This window comes from Notolepis coatsorum (assembly GCF_963971535.1).
Source record: "Notolepis coatsorum genome assembly, chromosome: 9".
Classification (NCBI taxonomy): domain Eukaryota; kingdom Metazoa; phylum Chordata; class Actinopteri; order Aulopiformes; family Paralepididae; genus Notolepis; species Notolepis coatsorum.
Genome location: NC_140173.1, coordinates 64,101,620 through 64,125,456, shown reverse-complemented (window position 1 = coordinate 64,125,456; position 23,837 = coordinate 64,101,620). Strand labels below are relative to the sequence as shown.

Below are 23,837 nucleotides of genomic sequence, written 5' to 3'. Positions count from 1 at the left end.
ATCTTCTAGACTACAACAGGAACAAGACCCAACCCCATCAGATCTTCTAGACTACAACAGGAACAAGACCCAACCCCATCAGATCTTCTAGACTACAACAGGAACAACCCCATCAGATCTTCTAGACTACAACAGGAACAAGACCCAACCCCATCAGATCTTCTAGACTACAACAGGAACAAGACCCAACCCCATCAGATCTTCTAGACTACAACAGGAACAAGACCCAACCCCATCAGATCGTCTAGACTACAACAGGAACAAGACCCAACCCCATCAGATCTTCTAGACTACAGCAGGAACAAGACCCAACCCCATCAGATCTTCTAGACTACAGCAGGAACAAGACCCAACCCCATCAGATCTTCTAGACTACAACAGGAACAACCCCATCAGATCTTCTAGACTACAACAGGAACAAGACCCAACCCCATCAGATCTTCTAGACTACAGTAGGAACAAGACCCAACCCCATCAGATCTTCTAGACTACAGTAGGAACAAGACCCAACCCCATCAGATCTTCTAGACTACAGCAGGAACAACCCCATCAGATCTTCTAGATTACAGCAGGAACAACCCCATCAGATCTTCTAGATTACAGCAGGAACAACCCCATCAGATCTTCTAGACTACAACAGGAACAAGACCCAACCCCATCAGATCTTCTAGACTACAACAGGAACAAGACCCAACCCCATCAGATCTTCTAGACTACAACAGGAACAACCCCATCAGATCTTCTAGACTACAACAGGAACAAGACCCAACCCCATCAGATCTTCTAGACTACAACAGGAACAACCCCATCAGATCTTCTAGACTACAACAGGAACAACCCCATCAGATCTTCTAGACTACAACAGGAACAAGACCCAACCCCATCAGATCTTCTAGACTACAACAGGAACAAGACCCAACCCCATCAGATCTTCTAGACTACAACAGGAACAAGACCCAACCCAATCAGATCTTCTAGACTACAGCAGGAACAACCCCATCAGATCTTCTAGACTACAACAGGAACAAGACCCAACCCCATCAGATCTTCTAGACTACAACAGGAACAACCCCATCAGATCTTCTAGACTACAACAGGAACAACCCCATCAGATCTTCTAGACTACAGCAGGAACAAGACCCAACCCCATCAGATCTTCTAGACTACAACAGGAACAAGACCCAACCCCATCAGATCTTCTAGACTACAACAGGAACAAGACCCAACCCCATCAGATCTTCTAGACTACAACAGGAACAAGACCCAACCCCATCAGATCTTCTAGACTACAACAGGAACAACCCCATCAGATCTTCTAGACTACAACAGGAACAAGACCCAACCCCATCAGATCTTCTAGACTACAGTAGGAACAAGACCCAACCCCATCAGATCTTCTAGACTACAACAGGAACAACCCCATCAGATCTTCTAGACTACAGCAGGAACAACCCCATCAGATCTTCTAGACTACAACAGGAACAACCCCATCAGATCTTCTAGACTACAACAGGAACAACCCCATCAGATCTTCTAGACTACAACAGGAACAACCCCATCAGATCTTCTAGACTACAACAGGAACAAGACCCAACCCCATCAGATCTTCTTGACTACAACAGGAACAACCCCATCAGATCTTCTAGACTACAACAGGAACAACCCCATCAGATCTTCTAGACTACAACAGGAACAACCCCATCAGATCTTCTAGACTACAACAGGAACAAGACCCAACCCCATCAGATCTTCTAGACTACAACAGGAACAGATCAGATCTTCTAGACTACAACAGGAACAACCCCATCAGATCTTGTGACACCTGGACAGTTCCTAACCATGGCGTTCGGTGACCTGCTGGACCAGGTCGGAGGCACTGGTCGTTTCCAGGTGTTTCACGTCAGCCTCCTCTGCCTCCCCGTCCTCATGATGGCCAGCCACAACCTGCTGCAGAACTTCGTTGCTCTGGTGCCTCCTCACTACTGCAGCGCCCCCCCGCAGAACCTCTCTCTGTCTCAGCTGAGCGCAGAGCAGACACTGCTCCTCACGGTGCCTCTGGACACGAGCGGAAAGCCAGAGAGGTGCCAGCGTTACGTGGATCCACAGTGGCATCTCCTGAACCAGAGCCATACTCCAGAGGAGAAGGAGAGAGGCCTACAGGGATGTACCGATGGCTGGGTCTACAACATGACCGAGAGGACCTCCACAATCATATCTGAGGTAGGACTAGAGGTTTTTCTCACCTAGTTTTGTGGTTTGAATAATCTCCATTGTTTAACCTACCTGAGGTGTTGTGGGCATGTCTAACTTCTCTAAATATCTGTGATGGGAGGTACACACTTGACCGCAATTACCCCCCCCCCCCAACAGACACACGTTCACACGTTATATCTTGTGTGCTGTAAATTATTTTTAAATCTCTTAAAGGTGACATATTTTTGTATATTTTCACAATTCTATTAACAATTCTATATGATTTCCACACATCTGTGTTTTGTTACGTATTCTCAGAAGAAACTAAATCTAACTTTAAGTTATTTCATTTTCCAGCTCCTATTTCTTCTCTTGTATTGAATTTGTAATTACTTAGTTCCGTCCCTGATTGGCTACCCCACACCCACAAGTAAAAAAAAAAAAAAAAATCATTGAAATAACACAATGTGCATTCTGTTGTTGAGCGGATTGTGATATTTCTGTCTTTTCCATGTGTTCCCTCAGTGGCATTTGGTGTGTGATCTCCGCTCACTAAAGCAGATGGGACAGACCACCTACATGGGAGGGGTGCTGCTGGGGGCTGGGATCTTCGGAGGTCTGTCCGACAGGTAACTACCGTGTGATTACTATCAGGGCCGGTCCTAGTATATCTGATGCCCTATAGGTGAGATGTTAGACTATAGCACGCTCCGCCCTCAACACAACCACCCATCACTAGCCCAACATCATACTGGTCCCACTGGGAACCAGCACTAACCGCTGGATCCTGATCTGCTCCTGATGTTTCTGTAGGCAGTTCTCAAACCTTCCTGACTGAGATTTACAAACTGAAATCCTGAACCCTTTTCTGTTACCGGGGGAAAGTATTCGGTATGAAAGTATTTGGTATTTGGAGTATGAAGTAAACAAGCGTCAACCTTCAGTAGCTGCGAACGCGTATAGTGCATCCACACACACGCACGCACAACATTTTTGAATATTTCAGCTAATGAAGTTTAAGATAAGAGTCCTAATACCAAGACAGGTGAAACAACACTCGGACCAGGAGTGACAGGGGTGTAGGCCTCTTATCCTGGCTCAGTGATGATGAGATGAGTCTCAGGTGTGTAGACCGGCCCAGGTAGGCAGGCTGAGGGTGAAGCGGGACCATGGAGGGGCCCATATAGTAGTGGGGACCTGCTGATAGACAGGGGAGAGAAAGGCCCTGGCTGTGGCCATAACATGTTACTGTTCCACTGCAACCAGTAATAAGACACCAACTTGTTATGTTTTTGTTGAAAATATGTCTCATATATCAACACATGGCAGTGATTGTTTCTTCCAACATGGAGGATAATGGGCGTCTAAACATTCTGTGAAACATTCTGTTGTTGAGAAGTCATTGTTTCATGTGAGATGCATTGGAATGAACACACAAGCAAGCCACACACAGCTGTGATTTCATACTTTATACTGTAGCTAATATTTTCAAATAGCATATTTCACTCAGGTAACAGAAAAGGGTTCAAGGACTTCAGAAATCAGCAGTTTGGCAAACTTCGGTCGGGAAACATTGTCCACCTGAAGTCGAATTTTGAGAACTGCCCTTTTCGACAGAGCACCTTGGAACTGTAGTTCAAATAAAATTAAATCAAATGTATATAGCCCGAGATCACATGGAATAGCCCCCATGGGCTGTACAAGTCTTCTTGTACAAGTCAAGAAGAAATATCACAATAGATCAAAAACAAAACCACCATAAAATCCAAATATGCAACGCTCCCAGACTTTCCCCAATGAAGATAAGGAACGACTCACTAAAAACCTAGCAATAGGGAAAAAAACACCACAGGTGGGGTGGAGGAGAGAAACCTCAGATGGGCTGTTCAAAGGTTGACCCCCCAACTGCATGTCAGTGATAATATAGTGTTGCAATGGATGATAGATGGATGGAAAATAGAACAGGCGAATAATTGGTATGAATGTATATATACATGTAATGAAACACATATATATACATACATGGTAGTAGTAGTATCTAAGGTACATTTCCCCAAAAATTCAAACAAATAAAAAAAGCTAAGAACAACAACAAAAAAAGAAAAAGGGCATAGGAAAACTGAGGGCGATGTAGAGTGAATCCATCGCGCTTGTGGTAGTCAGAACCTGTTTAAGGAAGAATAGCCGCTGTTGTCGATGCTGTTAGCCACATTAAGGACGGTGCAGGGAAGATCACACCACCTTGACCATCACACCACCTTGACAGGCCCAACGGGCTGAAAGCAGCTCTGTTTTGCTTAGGTTCAGTTTGAGGTGGTTGGTCGCCATCCAGGTGGAGATGTCGGACAGACAGGCCGAGACATGGATATCTGAGGGAGGAAAGGAGAGGACGAATTGAGTATCATCGGCATAGCAGTGATACGAGAAGGCATGAGATGTGATAATGTTACCCAGATATTTGGTGTAGAGGGAGAAGAGGAGGGGTCCAAGAAGCCCTCTGGGGGATGCCTGTCTGAAGGGGGTGACAGGGTACCTCACCATTATACTTGGTAGGAGCGGTTGTCGAGGTAGAATGACAGCCATGCCAGCGCAGAGCCTACCACTCCCATTCCTGCGAGGGATGCAAGGAGAATCTGGTGGTTGACTGTGTCGAAGGCTGCCGACAGGTCCAGGAGAATCAGGACAGAGAGGCCCTTCGCTCTTGCTAAGTGAAGAGCCTCTGTGACTGCTATGAGGGCCGTCTCTGTGGAGTGACCAGTCCTGAAGCCTGACTGATTAGGGTCTAGGACAGGGGTGGCCAACCAGTCAGAGACTAAGAGCCACAAAAAAATTACTGTGGTACCACAAAGAGCCACACCATATACCAGCGTTTCTCAACCTTTTTTTTCAGTCACGGCACCCTTCATGTGTTTATAGGTCTCACCCTCTGGCCTCTGAAGTTGCTAATGTCTTTTTTATTTGGGCCTCACAGGGTTAAAAGTACCCTGTGAGACCCACGGTTGCAAAATTACAAAATCACTTTTAGCCATTTAAAAAAATAATGTTTATTTAAAAAATGTTAAAGGGGAACTATTTTACTATTTCTTTCACTATTTGGGCACTTTTACACAATTCCTGTGAGTCTATGGAACACCTAGGTTTTTTTCAAAAAAAATGCATTGTTTTGTATTTCTAATCAAGTACTAAAAACCACATTTTTCTACCTCAAGATCTTAAGCCGTTTTGAGGCTGGGCTCCAACCACTGTGTGGCCTGGTGCCAACTGCCACATCAACTGCCACATTATTATGCAGCTGAGAAATCTCTGACATCACAGATATGCACATTTTCAGATGACTCAGTTCAGTGAGGGTGAATATTGTGAGAGGAGAATTGGAAGAATTCGCCAATATGAGAATTAGAGACATATATCCTATTAATATAAGTCCACATAGCTAAGAAACAATGGTAAACACTGAAAAAAGCCATTTATAAGATAGTTCCCCTTTAAGCACATGTATAGTCAATTGGTCCTGTTGTTCAGCCTCACAATGCTATTTGATAGTAAATGTGTTTATATGTCCCACCCTCTGGCCTCTGAAGTTGCTAATTTCTTTTTAATTTGGGCCTCACAGGGTTAACCTCTTAAGCCCGAGATATACAGTAAAAGTGTATATTTTCAGCATTATGTTTGTTTACCAATTATTTTAACTGTTATTAGTGAAATATAAGATTATAGAAATCTCAGGGCATTGAGTCGGAAACCGGCGCATATTGACAGGAGGAAGTGGCACAGCCAAAAGTGAGTGTAGTCTTTTGAAGGAAGAGACTCAGGGCTTTCAAATTTCGAAAAACTACCCTACCCAGCTCACACCAGCCCCTGTCAATCATCTGACTTCTGGATTTACTTTTTAATTTCTCTTGTTTTTTGGGATTATCTCCCACAAACCTGAACGTTATTGCCATAAAACAGAACGCAGTTAGTTTCTCTACCTTTCTGTGAACGTCTTGCAAAAAACGGTGTTGCAATATGATGAAAAATGGTGGAGAAATTTACATTATAAAAAAGATGGCAGAATTCAGTACTGTATCTACAAAACCTTCTGTTTAATCATCTTCCCTTTATTCATTTGCTTAGATTTTTCAGGTCTGGTCAATTTTAGCATGGTGTTATTTACAGTCAAAGATAATTTTTTTTTTAAATAGAATTGATATTCTCCTTTGGTTCATTACAATTTACTCAAGCCTAGTAACAGACACACTATTTCTGACACTGATCCATATATGTCCCTAGATTCAGATACCAAGAACATGCAAATGGACCATTTAAAAAAAAATTGTAAATGTTTATTCTACGTCCTTATGGAATGAGTGACATAAAAAAAAAATTTAAAAAAAAAAGGTAAAATAATTTTTTTTTTATGGATGGAAGAGCCGCACATTGACGGGCAAAGAGCCGCATGCGGCTCGCGAGCCGCGGGTTGGCCACCCCTGGTCTAGGAGGTCATTCTGTAATAGATAATCAGCGAGTTGGTTGGATACAGCACGTTCAAGTGATTTAGAAACGAAGGAGAGAAGAGAGACAGGGCGATAGTTATCTATGACGGTGGGGTTCATGTTTTTTTTTATTTTTACGAGCGGTGTGAGTCTGGCTTGTTTTAGAGAGGTGGGAACCACCCCTGAGCTAACATCAGCTAACATCATACCAATATATGCAATGTTACTGTCGTAAATCATACTAATTTAAGAGTAAAAATAACTCATGACGTTCATCATAGACAGTTGAAATTCTAATGGCATTCAAATATCCCTTTTAATTTGACAAAGTATATTCTGTTTTGTTATAAAGAGGCAGTCAGATAAAACTCCACACAGACGGGCAGTCACTGCTGCTCTGCTGATGGGGTTTTTATGACGGGCAAACCGATCTAAAGCTGCCGGCTCACAGGTCCTGTTGTCTGGTGTTTCAGCTAGTTCCCTTGGCATTCCAGCAAATCACTGTACCAAGGTTGCACATTATTTTTTGAAGTTAACCATATCAAGTCAAGGGAAGACACTCATTTTAAGGGATACTGTAAAAGGCACTTAGTGTACCCTGTGTCAACAAGCAACCAACGAGAAAATAGGAGTCTAAATCTGGCACTCAGAACCTCAGGGCCGCTGTGATAAGCAGCGACCTCGGGCCTGAGAAGGTTTGTATAGTGTATTGTTTTGTGGACTCAGACCGCAGATCTTCTGACAGCTTCCTGTCTCCTCAGGTTTGGACGACGCGTCCTGCTGCTGATCTCCAACCTGATGATGGCAGTGGGGGGGACTTGCACGGCATTCTCCACCTCCTTCACCTCCTTCTGCGTCTTCCGCTTCATCTGTGGCATGGCTATTTCTGGCATCGTGCTCAACGCCTTCTCCCTCAGTAGGTTTATTGTTTTGTCTTTATAATCTTCATATATATCCAGGGGACATTTAGCTGAGCATTCAGTTTATTTAATTGAGACCGAAATCATCCGGAGACACAGGTTGCCAGCTCAATCAGTCCTTGATCTACTGGATGAAATAAATGATGACATTGAGCCATGCAGCCACCCAGAGATCCCATGCAATCGTATTTATTATTATTTAAATATTGTTATTTAATGTTGGCTTTCCCAATAAATATAAATAATTTATAAATAAAATAAATAATTTATAAATAAAATAAATAAAATAAATAAAATAAATAAATAAAATAAATAAAATAAATAAAATAAATAAAATAAATAAAATAAATAAAATGAATAAAATGAATAAAATGAATAAAATGAATAAAATGAATAAAATGAATAAAATGAATAAAATGAATAAATAAAATAAATAAAATAAATAAAATAAATAAAATAAATAAAATAAATAAAATAAATAAAATAAATAAAATAAATAAAATGAATAAAATGAATAAAATGAATAAAATGAATAAAATGAATAAAATGAATAAAATGAATAAAATAAATAAAATAAATAAAATAAATAAAATAAATAAAATAAATAAAATAAATAAAATAAATGGAATAAATAAAATAAATAAAATAAATAAAATAAATAAAATAAATAAAATAAATAAAATAAATAAAATAAATAAAATAAATAAAATAAATAAAATAAATAAAATAAATAAAATAAATAAAATAAATAAAATAAATAAAATAAATAAAATAAATAAAATAAATAAAATAAATAAAATAAATAAAATAAATAAAATAAATAAAATAAATAAAATAAATAAAATAAATAAAATAAATAAAATAAAATAAAATAAAATAAAATAAAATAAAATAAAATAAAATAAAATAAAATAAAATAAATGTGTCGTCGGGTCCATGAGGAGTATAGACGCTGGAAGCAGGCCAATGAAACTTTTATTCTGGAGGATAATGCTGAGGTTCTATTATCCTAACTAAACATTAAATACAACTTGCTCCCTCAAAATATTCGTCAATTATAAAATATCTTCACTGGCACATTGCCTCATTGTCAAGAGGGGTGTGTAGTTGCGGGAAAGGTTACAGTAGTACAGTAATGATGCAATAAGGATGCTCCCTTACATTTCGTCCTGTACAGCCAGAATCTATGGACGGATTTAGTTGATTGAGGTTTCGTTGGAACACTAGAAAATAGATCTTATAAACAGTATATGATTTGTTCGAGAAATATAAAGCCACAGGCGGAGATAGCCTTCGCAAAGTGGCGTGATTTGCTCCATGTCTGGCAGTGAACGCTATTATAAATAAGGCACTAACCCATGTAATTTCAAATGCTTGTGTAGCAGGGTGGATTATCCCTGCTTCGTGGGAACGGTTGCTGGCAGTCAGGAGGTAGCTGGACACAGCAGAACTCTGTCTGGCTGCACCCTCGTCTTTGGGCCTGGGGCGTCGACTGGAGGCTGGTAGTGTGAGTGGATGGGGCCCGGGATTTACCAACCTGGTCTGGTACTCTGGTCTTCCTTCCCTGTCGCAGGGCGGTCAGCAGTACTCCCCAACACGCTCCCACTCCTCCCAGTCGCTCCTTAGACCCTCCCACACCTCGTGACTGAATTGTAATCAAATACTCTGAGTTCCCCCCGCAAGCAGTACCCTCCCTCACTGACCCTAGAAACCTTCCACTGAAAAGGGGAGAGTTGGGTAGGAAGGGGTTAACCATATATATACGTTACCCACACCAAAAGAGTTAATGCAGGGCACAGGAATGGACACGCACACAGAACCCCATTCAAGTCTTTATGTTAATTGTACTGTTCAGTTACAATTATTTAATACTACTGGCCAATTGGGCTGAAGTCCTACTATAGCCCCTGCTGTTCAACTCAATACCTCATAAACACGTATATTATGCACCCACCTCTGGGTTACTATCCGGGATAATATACTTCACTGTGTTTGACTCATCACCCACGTCTGGGTCTTCACCCTGTATAATACCTCAACAGGCTTTAATTATACGGCCAGAATAATACCTCAAAAGGCTTTAATTATAATGCACCAGGTCTGTAACTTCCCCCCCCAGGGAAGGGTTAATTGAATGGGAAAATATTAATACACACACATTGTATCACGCTCAAAGAAAAGGAAATAAAACCAAAGTGTGGGCCCACAATTACCAAAACAAAAGCCCTATGCTAATGCCGGCATGTACTGTTTATGGGGTACCCCTATGCACTGTGGTTAGCAAACACCAGCTTCGCCCGTAGGCTGCGACACACTGTGTAATGTACGATAGGATCCTGGGCGCCGAAGCCCTAATGTTTACTCTACCAAAATGGCGGCCGCGCCGCTCCACCACCGTCCTGGTGGCAAGATGGCGTCGAACACTCGCGCCGCAGGGGCTAGCAGGCGGAGCTATAGCAGAGAGGCAGTGCTGGCTGAGCTGGTGCTGGGCGAACTCTGCTGGTGGTAAAGAACTCCCCGTGTCCTGCAGGCAGCCTGGAGCAGGTGTGCTGCTGCTCTCCGGTGCAGACAGCTGTTGACGCCCGGGCAGACTGCTTGGATGTCCCGTACGTCTCTGGCACGCAGACTATACCGTCACTGTAACTAGGTATAACACGAGCAATGCTACTGTGATCCTTAGCCGCACGCTACCTATACCGCTCACTGTAACTAGGTATAACTCGACTCTTAGTGCCTGACTCTGCACTTAATGTTCATAATATCATAACACTGGTACTGCTAGGATATCGTATCCACTAGCCAGTACTTCCTATCACCCGTCACTGTTCCACGGGGCACTCCGGCATAAAGTCAGCAACGGGGCTATCCAGAGCCCCCCCGTTAGACGTGACTTCTCGTTGTCAAGTTCACTGCCGAAGAGAACGACTTCCGCTGGCCTCCTCCCTTTATCATCTCTCAGCTCTCTCCGCCACTCTCTGCCTGCTACTGCCCCCTGCTGGTCCCGCCTGCCAGTCACAAGGGGGACGCACTGTAGAATATTATGAATCAATACTGTAATTCATAATCCGTGTTCCAATGCTCTTTGGCCGGGGACGTTTGTGTCATTGTTCGTGTGAATCAATGACACTAGTTAGAATGTCTTTGTGTACAAAAAGGGATATAAACACAGTCAGCAGTTCTGAATAATATACCATATTTTCCAGACTGCTACATTTCCCCCCACTTTGAACTTGCTAAGTCCTCTGCAAGTTAACAACAAAACAACAAAAACAAACGCATGCATGAAAACGGTCCTGAGACCAACAGTTTCACACATCGGTTGACAATTACACATTATGCCAACAGTTTTACACACTCCCTCAGGAGTTGGACACACTGTTCAACAAACACACTCTTGAGCACGTGGTCCTGTCGCCGACCACTGGTGCTCCGACGGATTGATCCGCTTCTCGGGGCTCCGGCGAGCACGGATGGGGCCCGCTCGACCCCCCGCAGCCCGAAGCAAGAGAGCCCGAACTTCTTCCGCCGAGATCCTTACATAACCTTCGCTGTTGACTTCCATGTCAGATTCCTCCGTCTCGGTTGGCAGGTCCTCGGCCACGGCTTCGCCCTCCGAGGCCTCTGAGGGGCCGCTCGCGGCGCCCTCCTCGCCCCGGTCTCCGCCGTCTTCGCCGCTCTCCCCTGAGGGGACCAACTCTACCTCTCCTCCCTCGTTCGGCGCTGCTTCAGCGACGACCCGCGGGACCCTGGGTGGGTTACACGCCCTAGGGTGCGGTTTTCGAGGGTAAACGAAGGCACCACCCACGTCTGCTTCGGATGAGCTCCGCGCTCTCCTCAAGGTCCTTCGGGGAGCTCTCGTCCGCTCTTCCGGGTCGGAGGCCGGGAAGGAGCAGATCTTGCTCTGATCTCTCTGCACGGTCCTTTCGGGGCCCCCTCTTTCGGGACGAACCGTGAACACTGACGTCCTCTTGACGTTTCCATCGCCGCCCTCTGGGCCCGGCTTGTCACCGGCCGGCGAGCGTCTGCGGTGGTTGTTGAAGTTGTGGCGGTAGCGGCGCCGACGAGGCCCCTGGTCCTGGCCGGCCTCGCCCCCTTGACCTCTTTCCGACCTGTTCCCCTTGTTCTCCTCTCGGTCTCGCACCAGCCTGGGGCGGGGGAAACTCCTTGGTCGGAAGCCTCCGTAATAGTTCTGTCTCTTGGGTACAGCCTCCGGTTCTGACCGCATCGGGCTGCGCGGCCGGGCGCCAGCGCTTCCGTCGGAGCGGCCGCAGTGGTATCGAATCCTACAAACACTACGGCACGCTACCACACCTCCCCTTTCAGACCATGGTCTGGCGGTCGCCAGGTCGGACGACCCGCCTGCTGCTGTGTGGGTGGCGTCCTGTACTTGTGGGGGAGAAACCGCACCGCCCGGTGCTTCCGTCGGGCGTGGTTCTCCCCTCGCGCGAGGGCACTCGCGGCCAATATGGCCCGGCTGTTGACAGGTGTAGCAGATCAGTCTCCCATCCTCGCTCCGGCGGGGTAGTCTGCGCGGGGTAGAGGGCCCGTCTCCCCTCCGTCGGCTTCCGGCGAAGCCTCTCGGGGTCGTGTCTCGCTCCTGTAGCGCGGCTATGTCCAGAGGTGGCTCGCATCTCTTCACGGTGACGCCGCGTATCATGCCCCTGCCGGCACCCCCTGTGGGGGGAAGGACAATCTCCTCTTCGGACCAGTCTATCGCCGCCATCATCAATTCGAAAAACGTCCGCTCCCCGTTCTCCTTTACGGACCTCTTCATTTCCCGTCGCAGCATCCCATCCTTCAGGCCTACCACAAACTGCTCCTGCAGCCGGGCGGCAGGATCCGCGACTCGTTGGGGTTCTCGGCCCTGTATGCGGCGCATCTGCTCTTGTAGATCGTAAGCAAACTCCCTCACGGTCTCGCCCTCTCTTTGTCGGCAGTCGAGGAACTCTCTCAGGCGGGCACTGACCGAGGTCTTATCTCCGTACGTCTCCTGCAGCACTCGGAACACGGCGTCCGGCTCCGGGGCGGTCCCTTCTAGCACGAAGCGCACCGTCCGTTTAGCCTCGCCTTTTAGATGCTGTTGTATGAACTCTGCCTGTTCGTCACCGGGCACTCTGCTGCTCCGGAAATGCGCTTTCATGTCCTGGATCCAGTCCTCCACCAGCGGCCCTCCTCTCTCTTTTCCCCCTCCGAACTCGCTGCACTTTCGGTCCCGTTGGACGTACACGGTAGAGGGGCCGGTGCGGGGTTCGCGGCCGTCCCGGTCGAGAGCGGCTTGGGTCTTTTCCAGGACCAGCGCCTGTCGGTCCAGGAGACCGGCGAGTGTGTGGGTTCTGTTTGTCAGGGCCTTCACCTGTGCGGTCAGTTCCTCCATGCGTTCGGCCTCCTCTTTCTTCACCTCGGTGTCCAGCGCCAGTAGTGCCGCCTGCCTCCGACACTCCGCCTGCAGGTCCTCTAACTCCGCCTCCCTCTCCTGCGCGTGGTAGGCCTCCCCTTTCTGTATCAAGGTGGCGGCGGCCTGGCCCTCTCGTAGCTCCTGTAGGGCCGCCTGAGTGCGGAGGGCCTGGTCAGTCAACTCCTTCATCGCTGCGGCTTGCTGCTTTAGCAGTGCTGCCTGAGTCTGACACTGCTCCTGCAGTTGCTCAAACTTCGCCGCCATCTCTTGCGCGGCGGGGGTCTCCTTCTTTGACATCGTGGGTCTCTCTACGGGTCTCGGTCAAGGGAGTAAGTTAGGATGTTGATCCTGTTCGTGACGCCAAATGTAGCAGGGTGGATTATCCCTGCTTCGTGGGAACGGTTGCTGGCAGTCAGGAGGTAGCTGGACACAGCAGAACTCTGTCTGGCTGCACCCTCGTCTTTGGGCCTGGGGCGTCGACTGGAGGCTGGTAGTGTGAGTGGATGGGGCCCGGGATTTACCAACCTGGTCTGGTACTCTGGTCTTCCTTCCCTGTCGCAGGGCGGTCAGCAGTACTCCCCAACACGCTCCCACTCCTCCCAGTCGCTCCTTAGACCCTCCCACACCTCGTGACTGAATTGTAATCAAATACTCTGAGTTCCCCCCGCAAGCAGTACCCTCCCTCACTGACCCTAGAAACCTTCCACTGAAAAGGGGAGAGTTGGGTAGGAAGGGGTTAACCATATATATACGTTACCCACACCAAAAGAGTTAATGCAGGGCACAGGAATGGACACGCACACAGAACCCCATTCAAGTCTTTATGTTAATTGTACTGTTCAGTTACAATTATTTAATACTACTGGCCAATTGGGCTGAAGTCCTACTATAGCCCCTGCTGTTCAACTCAATACCTCATAAACACGTATATTATGCACCCACCTCTGGGTTACTATCCGGGATAATATACTTCACTGTGTTTGACTCATCACCCACGTCTGGGTCTTCACCCTGTATAATACCTCAACAGGCTTTAATTATACGGCCAGAATAATACCTCAAAAGGCTTTAATTATAATGCACCAGGTCTGTAACTTCCCCCCCCAGGGAAGGGTTAATTGAATGGGAAAATATTAATACACACACATTGTATCACGCTCAAAGAAAAGGAAATAAAACCAAAGTGTGGGCCCACAATTACCAAAACAAAAGCCCTATGCTAATGCCGGCATGTACTGTTTATGGGGTACCCCTATGCACTGACCAGCTTCGCCCGTAGGCTGCGACACACTGTGTAATGTACGATAGGATCCTGGGCGCCGAAGCCCTAATGTTTACTCTACCAAAATGGCGGCCGCGCCGCTCCACCACCGTCCTGGTGGCAAGATGGCGTCGAACACTCGCGCCGCAGGGGCTAGCAGGCGGAGCTATAGCAGAGAGGCAGTGCTGGCTGAGCTGGTGCTGGGCGAACTCTGCTGGTGGTAAAGAACTCCCCGTGTCCTGCAGGCAGCCTGGAGCAGGTGTGCTGCTGCTCTCCGGTGCAGACAGCTGTTGACGCCCGGGCAGACTGCTTGGATGTCCCGTACGTCTCTGGCACGCAGACTATACCGTCACTGTAACTAGGTATAACACGAGCAATGCTACTGTGATCCTTAGCCGCACGCTACCTATACCGCTCACTGTAACTAGGTATAACTCGACTCTTAGTGCCTGACTCTGCACTTAATGTTCATAATATCATAACACTGGTACTGCTAGGATATCGTATCCACTAGCCAGTACTTCCTATCACCCGTCACTGTTCCACGGGGCACTCCGGCATAAAGTCAGCAACGGGGCTATCCAGAGCCCCCCCGTTAGACGTGACTTCTCGTTGTCAAGTTCACTGCCGAAGAGAACGACTTCCGCTGGCCTCCTCCCTTTATCATCTCTCAGCTCTCTCCGCCACTCTCTGCCTGCTACTGCCCCCTGCTGGTCCCGCCTGCCAGTCACAAGGGGGACGCACTGTAGAATATTATGAATCAATACTGTAATTCATAATCCGTGTTCCAATGCTCTTTGGCCGGGGACGTTTGTGTCATTGTTCGTGTGAATCAATGACACTAGTTAGAATGTCTTTGTGTACAAAAAGGGATATAAACACAGTCAGCAGTTCTGAATAATATACCATATTTTCCAGACTGCTACATTTCCCCCCACTTTGAACTTGCTAAGTCCTCTGCAAGTTAACAACAAAACAACAAAAACAAACGCATGCATGAAAACGGTCCTGAGACCAACAGTTTCACACATCGGTTGACAATTACACATTATGCCAACAGTTTTACACACTCCCTCAGGAGTTGGACACACTGTTCAACAAACACACTCTTGAGCACGTGGTCCTGTCGCCGACCACTGGTGCTCCGACGGATTGATCCGCTTCTCGGGGCTCCGGCGAGCACGGATGGGGCCCGCTCGACCCCCCGCAGCCCGAAGCAAGAGAGCCCGAACTTCTTCCGCCGAGATCCTTACATAACCTTCGCTGTTGACTTCCATGTCAGATTCCTCCGTCTCGGTTGGCAGGTCCTCGGCCACGGCTTCGCCCTCCGAGGCCTCTGAGGGGCCGCTCGCGGCGCCCTCCTCGCCCCGGTCTCCGCCGTCTTCGCCGCTCTCCCCTGAGGGGACCAACTCTACCTCTCCTCCCTCGTTCGGCGCTGCTTCAGCGACGACCCGCGGGACCCTGGGTGGGTTACACGCCCTAGGGTGCGGTTTTCGAGGGTAAACGAAGGCACCACCCACGTCTGCTTCGGATGAGCTCCGCGCTCTCCTCAAGGTCCTTCGGGGAGCTCTCGTCCGCTCTTCCGGGTCGGAGGCCGGGAAGGAGCAGATCTTGCTCTGATCTCTCTGCACGGTCCTTTCGGGGCCCCCTCTTTCGGGACGAACCGTGAACACTGACGTCCTCTTGACGTTTCCATCGCCGCCCTCTGGGCCCGGCTTGTCACCGGCCGGCGAGCGTCTGCGGTGGTTGTTGAAGTTGTGGCGGTAGCGGCGCCGACGAGGCCCCTGGTCCTGGCCGGCCTCGCCCCCTTGACCTCTTTCCGACCTGTTCCCCTTGTTCTCCTCTCGGTCTCGCACCAGCCTGGGGCGGGGGAAACTCCTTGGTCGGAAGCCTCCGTAATAGTTCTGTCTCTTGGGTACAGCCTCCGGTTCTGACCGCATCGGGCTGCGCGGCCGGGCGCCAGCGCTTCCGTCGGAGCGGCCGCAGTGGTATCGAATCCTACAAACACTACGGCACGCTACCACACCTCCCCTTTCAGACCATGGTCTGGCGGTCGCCAGGTCGGACGACCCGCCTGCTGCTGTGTGGGTGGCGTCCTGTACTTGTGGGGGAGAAACCGCACCGCCCGGTGCTTCCGTCGGGCGTGGTTCTCCCCTCGCGCGAGGGCACTCGCGGCCAATATGGCCCGGCTGTTGACAGGTGTAGCAGATCAGTCTCCCATCCTCGCTCCGGCGGGGTAGTCTGCGCGGGGTAGAGGGCCCGTCTCCCCTCCGTCGGCTTCCGGCGAAGCCTCTCGGGGTCGTGTCTCGCTCCTGTAGCGCGGCTATGTCCAGAGGTGGCTCGCATCTCTTCACGGTGACGCCGCGTATCATGCCCCTGCCGGCACCCCCTGTGGGGGGAAGGACAATCTCCTCTTCGGACCAGTCTATCGCCGCCATCATCAATTCGAAAAACGTCCGCTCCCCGTTCTCCTTTACGGACCTCTTCATTTCCCGTCGCAGCATCCCATCCTTCAGGCCTACCACAAACTGCTCCTGCAGCCGGGCGGCAGGATCCGCGACTCGTTGGGGTTCTCGGCCCTGTATGCGGCGCATCTGCTCTTGTAGATCGTAAGCAAACTCCCTCACGGTCTCGCCCTCTCTTTGTCGGCAGTCGAGGAACTCTCTCAGGCGGGCACTGACCGAGGTCTTATCTCCGTACGTCTCCTGCAGCACTCGGAACACGGCGTCCGGCTCCGGGGCGGTCCCTTCTAGCACGAAGCGCACCGTCCGTTTAGCCTCGCCTTTTAGATGCTGTTGTATGAACTCTGCCTGTTCGTCACCGGGCACTCTGCTGCTCCGGAAATGCGCTTTCATGTCCTGGATCCAGTCCTCCACCAGCGGCCCTCCTCTCTCTTTTCCCCCTCCGAACTCGCTGCACTTTCGGTCCCGTTGGACGTACACGGTAGAGGGGCCGGTGCGGGGTTCGCGGCCGTCCCGGTCGAGAGCGGCTTGGGTCTTTTCCAGGACCAGCGCCTGTCGGTCCAGGAGACCGGCGAGTGTGTGGGTTCTGTTCGTCAGGGCCTTCACCTGTGCGGTCAGTTCCTCCATGCGTTCGGCCTCCTCTTTCTTCACCTCGGTGTCCAGCGCCAGTAGTGCCGCCTGCCTCCGACACTCCGCCTGCAGGTCCTCTAACTCCGCCTCCCTCTCCTGCGCGTGGTAGGCCTCCCCTTTCTGTATCAAGGTGGCGGCGGCCTGGCCCTCTCGTAGCTCCTGTAGGGCCGCCTGAGTGCGGAGGGCCTGGTCAGTCAACTCCTTCATCGCTGCGGCTTGCTGCTTTAGCAGTGCTGCCTGAGTCTGACACTGCTCCTGCAGTTGCTCAAACTTCGCCGCCATCTCTTGCGCGGCGGGGGTCTCCTTCTTTGACATCGTGGGTCTCTCTACGGGTCTCGGTCAAGGGAGTAAGTTAGGATGTTGATCCTGTTCGTGACGCCAAATGTAGCAGGGTGGATTATCCCTGCTTCGTGGGAACGGTTGCTGGCAGTCAGGAGGTAGCTGGACACAGCAGAACTCTGTCTGGCTGCACCCTCGTCTTTGGGCCTGGGGCGTCGACTGGAGGCTGGTAGTGTGAGTGGATGGGGCCCGGGATTTACCAACCTGGTCTGGTACTCTGGTCTTCCTTCCCTGTCGCAGGGCGGTCAGCAGTACTCCCCAACACGCTCCCACTCCTCCCAGTCGCTCCTTAGACCCTCCCACACCTCGTGACTGAATTGTAATCAAATACTCTGAGTTCCCCCCGCAAGCAGTACCCTCCCTCACTGACCCTAGAAACCTTCCACTGAAAAGGGGAGAGTTGGGTAGGAAGGGGTTAACCATATATATACGTTACCCACACCAAAAGAGTTAATGCAGGGCACAGGAATGGACACGCACACAGAACCCCATTCAAGTCTTTATGTTAATTGTACTGTTCAGTTACAATTATTTAATACTACTGGCCAATTGGGCTGAAGTCCTACTATAGCCCCTGCTGTTCAACTCAATACCTCATAAACACGTATATTATGCACCCACCTCTGGGTTACTATCCGGGATAATATACTTCACTGTGTTTGACTCATCACCCACGTCTGGGTCTTCACCCTGTATAATACCTCAACAGGCTTTAATTATACGGCCAGAATAATACCTCAAAAGGCTTTAATTATAATGCACCAGGTCTGTAACTTCCCCCCCCAGGGAAGGGTTAATTGAATGGGAAAATATTAATACACACACATTGTATCACGCTCAAAGAAAAGGAAATAAAACCAAAGTGTGGGCCCACAATTACCAAAACAAAAGCCCTATGCTAATGCCGGCATGTACTGTTTATGGGGTACCCCTATGCACTGTGGTTAGCAAACACCAGCTTCGCCCGTAGGCTGCGACACACTGTGTAATGTACGATAGGATCCTGGGCGCCGAAGCCCTAATGTTTACTCTACCAAAATGGCGGCCGCGCCGCTCCACCACCGTCCTGGTGGCAAGATGGCGTCGAACACTCGCGCCGCAGGGGCTAGCAGGCGGAGCTATAGCAGAGAGGCAGTGCTGGCTGAGCTGGTGCTGGGCGAACTCTGCTGGTGGTAAAGAACTCCCCGTGTCCTGCAGGCAGCCTGGAGCAGGTGTGCTGCTGCTCTCCGGTGCAGACAGCTGTTGACGCCCGGGCAGACTGCTTGGATGTCCCGTACGTCTCTGGCACGCAGACTATACCGTCACTGTAACTAGGTATAACACGAGCAATGCTACTGTGATCCTTAGCCGCACGCTACCTATACCGCTCACTGTAACTAGGTATAACTCGACTCTTAGTGCCTGACTCTGCACTTAATGTTCATAATATCATAACACTGGTACTGCTAGGATATCGTATCCACTAGCCAGTACTTCCTATCACCCGTCACTGTTCCACGGGGCACTCCGGCATAAAGTCAGCAACGGGGCTATCCAGAGCCCCCCCGTTAGACGTGACTTCTCGTTGTCAAGTTCACTGCCGAAGAGAACGACTTCCGCTGGCCTCCTCCCTTTATCATCTCTCAGCTCTCTCCGCCACTCTCTGCCTGCTACTGCCCCCTGCTGGTCCCGCCTGCCAGTCACAAGGGGGACGCACTGTAGAATATTATGAATCAATACTGTAATTCATAATCCGTGTTCCAATGCTCTTTGGCCGGGGACGTTTGTGTCATTGTTCGTGTGAATCAATGACACTAGTTAGAATGTCTTTGTGTACAAAAAGGGATATAAACACAGTCAGCAGTTCTGAATAATATACCATATTTTCCAGACTGCTACACTTGGTTCTGAGTTGGTTTCCCACTTTAGTTTGAAAGTTGTGTCTGTTTGTTATTTAAATTTTTTCTCCCTATAAGCGACCTTGGGTTTTATGAAAGGCGCTATATAGCCACCCAACTCCTCGTCCAGTCATCCCCCGCCTCGACTACTGCAACGCACTGCTCGCTGGCCTCCCGGCCACTGCCACCAAGCCTCTTCAACTCATTCAGAACGCAGCGGCCCGCCTGATCTCAAACCTACCGAAGTCGGCCCATGTCACCCCACTTCTTAGGGACCTGCACTGGCTCCCCATTGCTGCACGAATCCGCTTCAAGGCCCTCAACCTAGCATACCGTGCGGCAAAGGGAACCGCTCCCGCCTACCTCCGGTCAATGGTCTCTAACTACACACCCTCAAGACCCCTACGCTCTGCATCTTCTGGCCGCCTCTGACCTACTCCTATCCGAGCTCCGGGAGGGTCATCAAAGAGAAGTCGCCTATCCTCAGTCCTTGCCCCCACAATGGTGGAATTAACTACCCACCCCAGTTAGGACAGCCGAATCCCGTCCAATCTTTCGCCGTCGACTAAAGACGCACTTCTTCAACCATTATCTGAAATAAATAAAAAATAAATACAAATAAAAATATTTTTTTTAACCCTAACTAACCTTACTGTCCTAAAAATTCTAAATATGTGCATAACGTATTTTTCACCATTAGTATTCCGTTCATTTCGTATTGTATTTCATTTACTTCGTAATGTATAGAGCTTGCTTAATTTGTATTTTGTGTCTATGCCTCATTTCGGGCTTATTTTTCCACTTCCTGATATCTGCCAACAGCGCTGTCAGGAGTGCAGACTGCTCCGTGAGCCACACATAATGGGCGCCATCCGCGCAATGTCCTTAGTGGATAGCTCGCAAAGACGGAGCAGAATCAGCGTCCAAACCCCCACGCAGTTAAAGGTGCAATTCCCACCGCGCAATCCAATCTTAGTGGATCCCGCCCTGAGTGTGTCTCCTTGGGAGGTGTAAATTCCCGGACACAGCCTGCCACCTGCGGCATCCCCCAAGGTTCCGTCCTCGGCCCCCTTGGTCGTGTCATCAGCCGGCATGGGATATCCTTCCATTGCTATGCTGATGACACCCAACTCTATCTCAGGACTGCCCCACTCCCCTCTGTCCCCCTGCTGTCACCACCATCGTCACCTCATCCACACTGACCACCTGCCTTGAGGAGATAAAGGCGTGGATGACTCACAACTTCCTGCAACTTAACAGCTCCAAGACAGAAGCCATTCTAATCGGCACCCCACACCATATCAAATCATCCCCAATAACCAGCATCACCTTTTCCAGCCAGAACCTCCCCCTCTCACCTGTAATCACCCCACCTGACCTTTGACTCCCACATTAAACACCTGTGCAAAACCTCATTCTTCCACCTCAGAAACATAGCCAGACTCCGTCCCACACACTCACCCTGCCAGATGCCGAAAAACTTGTTCACGCCTTTGTCTCCTCAAGGCTTGACTACTGCAATGCACTGCTCATTGGGATTCCTAGCAAGAGCATCCAGAAGCTCCAGTACATCCAGAACTGTGCTGCTAGGATCCTGATGAGAGTGCGGAAATATTAACACATCATGGATACTCCATTCTCTACACTGGCTGCCCGTCTCCTTCAGGATAGAGTACAAGGTCTCCCTCCTTACCCATCAGTGCGTCCACAGCAACACCCCCTCCTATCTAAAGGAACTCATCGCTCCCCCGACCTCCACCCGCTCCCTCCGCTCTGGACACTCAAACACACTCAAACCCAAACACCAAACGAACCTCCGCACCAGGGGAACCTCTCCTCAGCTGTGGAATGCCCTCCCACAGTCCGTTGAGGCACCACAGTCCGTTGAGGCTTTCAAAAGGGGACTAAAACCATTTATTTTTAACAAGGCATTTGCCTAAATGGACCGACTGATGCCATGTGTGTTTTTAACTATTTCAAATTTTTTATCTGAATGTTTCTTTCATTTCATTGGTTGTTTTATTCATTTTAATTGTTTTATTCATTTAAATGTTTTGTATCTCTATCTGCCTCTTTTATGTAGCACTTTGAGATTGTTACAAATATAAAGTGCGTTACAAATATAATTTATTATTATTATTATTATTATTATTATTATTATTATTATTATTATTATTATTATTATTATTATTATTATTATTATTATTATTATTATTATTATTATTATTATTATTATTATTATTATTATTATTATTATTATTATTATTATTATTATTATTATTATTATTATTATTATTATTATTATTATTATTATTATTATTATTATTATTATTATTATTATTATTATTATTATTATTATTATTATTATTATTATTATTATTATTATTATTATTATTATTATTATTATTATTATTATTATTATTATTATTATTATTATTATTATTATTATTATTATTATTATTATTATTATTATTATTATTATTATTATTATTATTATTATTATTATTATTATTATTATTATTATTATTATTATTATACCATTAGTCACTAAGCTGCTCCACCGGGGACTTTGGGGGGTTCAATGTCTTGCTCAAGGGCACTTCAGCAGTAGTTTTGAGGGAAGGAAGAGCGATGCTCAGTTCCCTGTTGGTCTGGTCCCATCTGTAACCTGCCTGTTACCTGCCTGGTTCTGACTGAAGCTTGAGGTTCACTGCTGTCTTCACAAGAGTGAGACATGGACAGCAGAGTGAGACATGGACAGCAGGGTGAGACATGGACAGCAGAGTGAGACATGGACAGCAGAGCGAGACATGGACAGCAGAGTGAGACATGGACAGCAGGGTGAGACATGGACAGCAGGGTGAGACATGGACAGCAGGGTGAGACATGGACAGCAGGACAGCAGGGTGAGACATGGACAGCAGGGTGAGACATGGACAGCAGGGTGAGACATGGACAGCAGGGTGAGACATGGACAGCAGGACAGCAGAGTGAGACATGGACAGCAGGACAGCAGAGTGAGACATGGACAGCAGGGTGAGACATGGACACCAGAGTGAGACATGGACAGCAGAGTGAGACATGGACACCAGAGTGAGACATGGACAGCAGGACAGCAGGGTGAGACATGGACACCAGAGTGAGACATGGACAGCAGAGTGAGACATGGACAGCAGAGTGAGACATGGACAGCAGAGTGAGACATGGACAGCAGGGTGAGACATGGACAGCAGGGTGAGACATGGACAGCAGGGTGAGACATGGACAGCAGGACAGCAGGGTGAGACATGGACAGCAGGGTGAGACATGGACAGCAGGGTGAGACATGGACAGCAGGGTGAGGCATGGACAGCAGGACAGCAGAGTGAGACATGGACAGCAGGACAGCAGAGTGAGACATGAACAGCAGGACAGCAGAGTGAGACATGGACAGCAGGGTGAGACATGGACACCAGAGTGAGACATGGACAGCAGAGTGAGACATGGACAGCAGAGTGAGACATGGACAGCAGGACACCAGAGTGAGACATGGACACCAGAGTGAGACATGGACAGCAGAGTGAGACATGGACAGCAGAGTGAGACATGGACAGCAGAGTGAGACATGGACACCAGAGTGAGACATGGACAGCAGAGTGAGACATGGACAGCAGGGTGAGACATGGACAGTAGAGTGAGACATGGACACCAGTTCAGCAGAGTGAGACATGGACAGCAGGACAGCAGGGTGAGACATGGACAGCAGAGTGAGACATGGACAGCAGGACAGCAGGGTGAGAGATGGACACCAGAGTGAGACATGGACAGCAGAGTGAGACATGGACAGCAGAGTGAGACATGGACAGCAGGACAGCAGAGTGAGACATGGACATCAGGGTGAGACATGGACACCAGAGTGAGACATGGACAGCATGGTGATACATGGACAGCAGGACAGCAGAGTGAGACATGGACAGCAGGACAGCAGGGTGAGACATGGACAGCAGAGTGAGACATGGACAGCAGAGTGAGACATGGACAGCAGAGTGAGACATGGACAGCAGGACAGCAGGGTGAGACATGGACAGCAGGACAGCAGAGTGAGACATGGACAGCAGGACATCAGGGTGAGATATGGACAGCAGGACAGCAGGGTGAGACATGGACAGCAGGGTGAGATATGGACAGCAGGACAGCAGAGTGAGACATGGACAGCAGGACAGCAGAGTGAGACATGGACAGCAGGACAGCAGGGTGAGACATGGACAGCAGGGTGAGATATGGACAGCAGGACAGCAGAGTGAGA

At 48.5% G+C, this 23,837-nt stretch overlaps 1 protein-coding gene across 1 annotated transcript in view; it reads left to right on the top strand.

The window, feature by feature from the left end:
* Positions 1–1,839: 1,839 nt before the first annotated feature.
* slc22a6l (solute carrier family 22 member 6, like) overlaps positions 1,840–23,837 on the top strand; it is a gene marked incomplete at both ends in the record, with an annotated part of 44,943 nt that continues 22,945 nt past the window's right edge. Inside the window, 3 exons of the mRNA XM_084321893.1 lie at positions 1,840–2,220; positions 2,719–2,822; positions 7,430–7,584. Coding sequence (XP_084178019.1) covers positions 1,840–2,220; positions 2,719–2,822; positions 7,430–7,584 — 640 coding nt within the window. The remainder of the gene's footprint in view (positions 2,221–2,718; positions 2,823–7,429; positions 7,585–23,837) is intronic.